Raw genomic sequence first — 8121 nt, forward strand, 5'->3', positions numbered from 1 at the left:
AGATTTGATTACGTTAGACCCCTGGGCCACACGCTTCCGTCCCAAAATCTCCTCCAATAGATCGCTCGTTCCATCGTGCAGGTTGGGTTGGGTTGGCAAAGCAAAGCAGAGCTAGCCAGTAGCAGCGGCAGCTTTGTTCGCCCCCCCCCCCCCCCCCCCCCAACGACGAGAGCTTTTCACGGCGCGTAGCTCGTCCGATCGGTGGCCGACGGCCCAGATCAGCTCTTTCCCCCCGTGTGTGTTGCAGTACATCTGGAATTCCAGCCGCTGCGTCGTTGCTCTGGTCCAATCCAACCAACGACCCCTCTCTCGCTCTCCAAAGAGAGCAGGAGAGAAAGGCCTAAAAAGGCAGATCGCGTAGCAGCAAAGGTTGGTGTGCGAGAGATACATACATATCGCAATAATTCCGCGGCGAGAATCTTGGCCGAGCCGAGCCCGGTTTGCCCCGATTTGGGCGCCTTAGCCTGCAAGCCTCTGCACTGCATCGTATCGTACGGACGATTTTCACGGAAACACGCGCGCATGCACCCCATCCCTTGTGCCGTCGCGTCACAAGCGGCGCCGTGACTGGACGGACCGCTCGGATTCGGCGGTCGCGGGCGCGCGACAACTTTGGGAGATCTACCGCGCGCTTCGCTACCGGTGGTGACGCTCGTTGTCATTTTGGATGTTGCTGCGCCGCGACTGGACAGAGCGCGGTTGGTGGCGGCGTCGTATTGGCGTGCCCCTCGCCTTTGGAGAAAATGTTTGTTTGGTGTCGCGGTGATGGTGAGTTCTTGCGAGTGTGTTTTCGTCGGCAGACCAACGGGATTTACATTACGTGCGGCTCTAGTTGGTGGGGGTTATTCATGGAATTGAAACGGAGAAGAAAAGTTTTTTCTGTCTTCTTTCTTTGACGTTCTAGGAGAGATCATTGCCAACTCTGAAGGCTTTGGATTAAAACAAACATTGGTTGTGGAAATGCCTCCTCGATCGTGTATTTCCTTTTTTCCCCTTCTATAAATAAACTACAACTCTCTTGCTTTGGCAATAACCCGAGCGACGGGAATCCACCAAAAGGAAATGCGCTGCCTCTTTCATTTCCTTTACGAGCAACATTTTTCACATGAAAAAAAAACAAAAGCAGCAGCGAACAGACCGTCACACTACAACGGGAAAAAAAACAACAACAAATGATTTACCAAATACGACAAGTTTGAGCAAAAACCAAACCATGTCGATTCGTCGAATCAAACGCCCACATATACATAAACAAGATTACTCGCTCAGCGTGTTGTCCAATCCATACATATCTTTAAACAACAACACCAGCATCTTCGCTTAGGTGAAGAACCGAACCATTTCCACTTCTGTCGCGAACAACCGGCAGTGGCCGGCCAGAGGCCGTGCGCTGCGCGCAGTCATTTCTCCGGTCGCCGCGCGGAGAAGGCCGCGTTGCCGCCGCCGGGCGCGCGCGGCCACACAAAACGGGGCCGCTTTTCCATTGGCGTGCGGGAGGAGAACGCATCGATTATCTCCTCCTTTTTCTCGGCCCGGGGCGCGCGGAGGGCGGATGGATCGTGCTCTGCGGGCGCATCGGACGGCCGCGAGCGGCGTGTCGTCATAAAGCGGGCGGAAGAACGCGATCCGGTGTTTTTCTTTCTTTCTCTTTCTTTTCCTGTTCTATACTGGCGTGGTTTTACCTGGTTCGCCCAGGTGTCCCGCCCGTTCGAAAGCTTGAACGGAGATGTCTTTTCGAGGGAAAGCCCGCTACAGTGTGTGTGGAGGCCGGGGCAATACTGGTCACTGATACTTGCCGGCGTAACAGTCCTCGATCGATCGAACCCACCGTCTCTGACTGTGTATTGTGTCTGCCACTGTTCGAGAAAAATATTTAGAGGACGTAGGTCGTGTTCTTTTCTCCAACAAGAATTGAATGAAGATTAAGATTTTTATGGCATGTTTTTTAACTGCTAAATAGTGCGTTTCGTGCGAAAACTTTCTATATGAAAGTTGCTCTAAATATCATATTAATCTTTTTTTAAGTTTGTAATAATTAAAACTCAATCAATCATACGTCAATACCACCTTATTTTACGTAAAAAACTTAATCTTCATCTTCAGGAGAAAAGAACACCACCGTAGATGGGGTTTCAACGTGGTTTTGAAAGTAGCTTTACGTAGAGTATATCGGAAATCAAAATTTTTGAAAGCTTCGTTAACAAAATCAACAAAAAGAGAAAAGGATCGGAGCTAGCTTGCGTTTGAAGTTTTAAAATTGATTCACAGATTGCAAAATAAATATACAACCAAGATAAAATACCATGTGTTTGATATCGACTGCAGCCTGCTACAGCGTTTTGGGCTGTGTATTGCACAGCCCGACAGCTTTGGCTGCTGTAATAACGTTGGCTGCAAGAAGCATCATTTTCTTGCTGTCTGGTTATAAACCTTTGTTAATTGGTTGGCTGCTCCATAGCAGTACTGAACAACACCTATGCATATATAAGTAGAGAAATTTTACTTTGTTTTTCAAAAAGTAACCATAGATACCAAAATTTTATACTAAAAATTTTAAGACTCCATGCATCTACATTAGTATTAAATTTTAGAGTAGAAAATATGATACCTCTGGCTATTTTTAAAGAATGGTGAAATTACCAATATACGAACTATGGGAGTACTATAATGATCCAAACCATTTTTAAAAACTTTACAGTATAGTTTATACAAACTGTTTAAGGGACGATAAATGAAATACCACCAGATTATTTAGTGAATATACTTGTTCATTTTATCAAGGTTTGTCCCAACCATTTTTTCACACAGCTGCAGTCGCATATTGGTGTAAATATTGTGAAATTTGTTGTATATAAGCATATTGAGTTTGCATCAGAACTGCATGTCCTATCTTACTGTAAAGTTATCCTCCACTAACTCTTTATGCTTAACATACAAAGATGCCACATCATCATCCACTAATTAACAAGATGCCACATCATCACCCACTAACAATCATCACATTTAAACATCATGCAAACATGCTATATCTTTATAGTTTTTATAATTTAAGAGCTTTTCAAATACAAACATGTTAAATTATCACCCAACAAAATTCACATAATGTTTCAATATATATATCTTTATTATGTTTTATGATATCTTATATACTTATATAGTTCATCCTCACTTAATTAGTTAGTGCTTAAATGATTAATATATGGTCTAAATTATCTTTCTCCTTTTTTTCTCTAATTAAGTCATATCATATCAATTGTTTTTAGCCTTTAGATGATTAATCTACGGTCCAAACTATCTCCCTACTTTTCTTCTTCCATAAAGTCATACCACCTTACTTTTTACGTTTGAATTACCATTCTACATACTATTTAAATTTAAATTACCATAAACCACATTAATTTACTTAATCTGATATTACCTAGCTATCTTACACGTTATTTTTTTATTATTATCATACTAAATTCTCGCAGCAATGTGCGGGGTTTCACCTAGTATTTTATATAAGAGCCCTCACGCAAATTTACTTTCCACCGGAAGACAAGGCGATGATTAACCAATCACTGTCTTTGCTTTCCATGGGACAAAGAACATCTAATAGTACGTCATTGATCCTTACAGAAGTGGCTGTAATTCACGTTTTAGGGATCGATTAACTTTGGGGCATGACTCAACACATACACGTTGCAAAGTTTCTATTTTGTGTCTTTATTATTTGTTCCTTTATGCATTATATATAACCCAAAAATTGCTATAGAACTTCTATTATATCCATATGAACCTCAAATGATAGAAGAAAATAACTAAGAGGCAACAAAACAATGAGAAGACAAGATTATGACAACTATACTTGGCTTGTCCAGTAAAGATGTGTTATAGTCTAGAAAAGGTATCACTGTTCCACCGAAAAGAACATGACACAACGAGTAGCACGATGAAAAGGTTTATGCTTGAATACATAAATATTTTTTGAGTGGATGAAAAAGGTGTTTAAGAGCATAAAAGGAGAAGAAATTGCATGTAGTTAATTGGGTGATTGTCATTTCAACTTCAGATAGTGTTTGAGGGACAAATTTCATTCATGTATGGAGATGCAAACAAAATATGCAAAGGACAAAAAATGGAATCTTTCCATCCACATTCTTCAGTCGAGAAACAAATGGCATCTGCAACTTGAATGCCTATATATGGCCTAGTACACACAGTGATTTGTGTTGAAGATGACATATACTCCTATATGCAATTGCAATTGCGCATTTAGAGGTGGGTATGTTGATTGGCATTGTATTTACTTGGACCAACAATATCTTAAGTAGCATCTTTAGTAGCAATCCAATATACTGTATAAGGCAATCTTCTTGCCTTCTTATTTTTTTTTAAAAAAAAAAATCTGTAGTAGCAATCCAAGACGATAGGACATACGGAGTAGAGCCTTGAAAAGATAGCAGGTATGGGGAGGAGTTCAACAATTATACCCTCTTAATTCTATTGCCAGTAATTGACGTGGTAATATAAACAAGAGATATGCTCGCATTTGGTTTTTATTTCATACTGCTATCATTTGATTTAGGCTCACAATTATGAAAGCATTTATTAATTATTATTCTCTTAGTTATCAAAACCGTTCACATTTCATCCCTTTGTCAAAATCAGGATGGTATTCCACTGCTAGTAATTGCCTTTTATTCTCAATTTTAGTTATTTATAAATTGTATTCCAACTTAAATTCTTATTTGATTTTTCTAAATTTAGAATTTATTTTATTTAAATTTTAATTAATCTCATATCGTGTTATATATAGACCGTTCTTTTAATATTTTTTATTTTGAGTTTCAGTTATTTCTAAATCGTACTCTTACTTAAAACCCTTTTTTCTTTTCGTTGATTAATGTTGGAATTTTCAACATTCATAGCGAATGTGGTGTCTTATTTTTCAAGTTATTTCAATAATATAATACTCCCTCTATTTCAGGTTATAAGATGTTTGGATTTTGGTCAAAGTCAAGTTGCTTCAAGTTTGACCAAGTTTATAAAAAAAATAGTAATATTTTTGACCTAAGATAAATTTATTATAAAAATATATTTAATTATTAATTTAATAAAACTAATTTGGTAATGTAAATATCACTATATTTATCTATAAACTTAGTTAAATCTAAAATAGTTTGACTTTGACCAAAATCAAAACATCCTGTAACCTGAACGGAGAGAGTAGATAGATAGATAGATAGATAGATAGATAGATAGATACCAGCTGTAACTTAGCAGGATGATAAATCGGCTTATGTATAGTAGCTGCTGCTAGTAACATTTCAAGCCGTTGAAGTAAGGTTGCAATATATAAACCAATCCATTGGTAGTATTATTCTTCCCATGTTACCATGTCTATATGCCTTGTTCAGGACATTGGGAGACTTTTTTTTTCAATAGCCACATATGAAAAATTTAGAAAACTACCGCGAAATTCCTATTGAAAAAAGAGGGTGTTAACGCTGCATGATGCAACCGAGTATATGCCTGAATAAAAAACGCCAAAGTATAAACTGCAAAAAAATTCGAAGGAAGAACAGAGTATGGTGGAGGCAACTAGTGGGAGGTGCATGGGACCCTCCCCTTTGGCCTTGGACGGCTATTGCCCTCCTCACTCTCTCCCTCTCCCTCCCCTCGAGCCTACAAATAGCCCCCCCGAGCTCACCATCCAAAACCATAGATGCTTGCAAAACCAAGCTGCTTCTTGACTCCCAAGAGCAGCAGCAGCAGCAGCGGCAGCAGCAAGCAGATCTAGCAACAACACACAGCTCACTCCCAAACTTCCAAAAAAAATCCACAAGTGTTTCTTCCGTTGTTGCAGCGTTGTGACGTGCATGCTTTGCCTGCTTGCTTGAGGTAACCACGAAAGCTGCCACGCTTGTTGTGCTCTGACTTCTTCACTCTGCAGCTCTGCTCGTTTTGCACACGGGTGACTCGTCTCTTTGTACTCACTCTCTCTCTCTCTCTCTGATCTTGCCTCTTCACAGGGAGCAAGCGCTATACTGCCACTTCGCAACCTTTCTTCTCCAGGAGGCGAGGATGTCTGTGGCGGTGTGCCGTGGCCCGGCCATGCCGGCGTTCGAGCCGTCCACCTGGCTGCGCGCGGCGGCTGAGAACACGTACAGCAAGCCGGAGGTCGCCGTCGACGACCGGCCGGCGCAGGCGGACATATGGAATGCTATCCAGGCCGACGTGGTGGACAAGTCGGCCACCACCGGCGCCAAGAAAGCCGCCGCCAAGCCGTACGTCCACCCGCTGGTGCGGCGATCTTCGAGCCTGATGAGCCAGAAGAGCCTCGAGGTCTGCACCGAGAGCCTCGGCTCCGAGACCGGCTCCGGCGACTTCACCGCGTCGCTGGATGACGTCGACATGGCCAGCCTCTTCGGCGCGCCGGCTGCGCCGGCGTCGAAGCGCGCGGATCAGGCGGCGGAGGACTCGTTCTGGCAGCAGAGCGCGGCGCCGGAGGAGGCGTGGGAGAGGAAGGAGCTCGCGGCGGTGAACTACCACTGCTCGGGCGGGACGCGGTCGCCGCCACGCTCGTTCCCGCCGCCGCTCCCGTCCATGTCGAGCCGCGACGCGCCGTGCCTGCAGATGCGCCCTCGCCGCCAGGACGGTCGCCTCATCGTCGACGCCGTGGTTGTCAGGCCCCGCGGGTACCTCCACGCGAGGCGCCAGGGCGGCCGCCTCCTCCTCTCCTTCGTCGACTGCTCTGCTCGCGAGCAGAGCGCGGCGAGCAAGGCCGCCGTGGCCACCGAGAAGGCGCCCTACTTCCCGGTCGTGGACGCCAAGCACGATCAGGACGAGGAGGTCGCCGCCGAAGTCGAGGAGGACGACGAGGTCGAGGAGGAGGAGGAGGAGGTGGAGGTGGTCGACAGGGGCACCGTGGTCGAGGTCAAGGTGAGCACGCAGCCGCAGACGCCCACCGCGGCCAAGGTGCACCGCTCGACGCTCGTCATCAACAAGTTCGTCGGCAGCACGCCGCTGACCGTCGCCGACCTGCAGCCCCGGTGCAACGCCGACGCGGCATGCGCAGCCGCCGCCGCCGCCGAAGCGACGACAGACGCGCCGGCCCCGGCGCTTCGCCGCGTGCCGTCCTCCACCTCCACCACGACGCTGGCGGCCGCGGTCGCCGTGGCGTCGACCTCCACCGACGGCGACGACGACGACGACGAGCCGCACCACCCGCCCGGCGCCGCCGCCCCCGCCGCCGACACCAAGCAGCTCCTCCTCTTCACCTCCCGCTGCCGCGACAAGCAGGAGCTTCTCCAGAGCGTGCGCCAGTGCCGGCAGCTGCGGCAGAAGCCCCTCTTCATCCTCGAGCCCTACTGCATTGCCACCTCCTAAGCTCGCGCCGCCGCCGCCGCCACATCACACGCACACAGCTGCTAATTAATTAATTAATGCGAGAGTTCGGTCTCCCTCGCTCGCGCGTCGCGGTTGCTAGCTTAGGCTTTAATTAATCAACCAATCAATCAAGCAAAACACGCACGATTTGCTACAAAATTACTCAAAATATTATTTATTAATAACCTTGGCTCGTCGTGACACACAGTAGCTGCTGCTGGGCCTTTTTGTGACACATGCTTTGGGCATGTGTCGTTTGGTGTTCCAGTTTTTTCTCTCTTCCTTTTTAACCGCGGTCGGTTCTTTGATCGCCTCTGCAGCGGCTGCCTTTGTGCGCGTCGAGTGTGCACCTCGTGTTGTAAACTGTTTATATAGTCATCATCATCATGTATTTCCAGTGTGATTTGAGTAATTAATTGACAGATTTGCTTCAAGAAACACTTGTTAGTTATGCTTAATTAATTAGCTTGTTCTTGTTAAATAACTGTCATGTGCATGCCAGATGACGCAACAATCAATCATATCCTAATTATTACTCTATCATCGAGCAACAGATTGTGTCATTTTCAAACGAAATCTTGGGTTGGATAAGCAAGTTAATCTTTGGTATGCATGAATGATTAGTTCCCCTATCCGGATATATGAAGATTTGAGGGGACATATATATCATCATGTACGTGCGTGCCCAACAATTGTCGTAGACGACGTTAGGGGCGAGTAGGATGTGAAGATGTGCGAGTTGGAGCATCT

At 45.4% G+C, this 8121-nt stretch overlaps 1 protein-coding gene across 1 annotated transcript; it reads left to right on the plus strand.

The window, feature by feature from the left end:
- The first annotated feature begins 5690 nt into the window (after positions 1 to 5690).
- Positions 5691 to 7809, plus strand: LOC127765296 (protein FAF-like, chloroplastic). Its single transcript, XM_052290162.1, has 2 exons — positions 5691 to 5883; positions 6015 to 7809. Exon 2 carries the CDS (start codon positions 6067 to 6069, stop codon positions 7369 to 7371), a length of 1305 nt encoding a protein of 434 aa, XP_052146122.1. The 5' UTR covers positions 5691 to 5883; positions 6015 to 6066; the 3' UTR covers positions 7372 to 7809.
- The last annotated feature ends 312 nt before the right edge of the window (positions 7810 to 8121 follow it).

This window comes from Oryza glaberrima, chromosome 3 (genome assembly GCF_000147395.1).
Source record: "Oryza glaberrima chromosome 3, OglaRS2, whole genome shotgun sequence".
NCBI lineage: Eukaryota > Viridiplantae > Streptophyta > Magnoliopsida > Poales > Poaceae > Oryza > Oryza glaberrima.

Excerpts from the sequence above, each read along its gene's own strand:
- LOC127765296 (XM_052290162.1), top strand. The coding sequence starts at position 6,067 with ATGTCTGTGGCGGTGTGCCGTGGCCCGGCCATGCCGGCGTTCGAGCCG.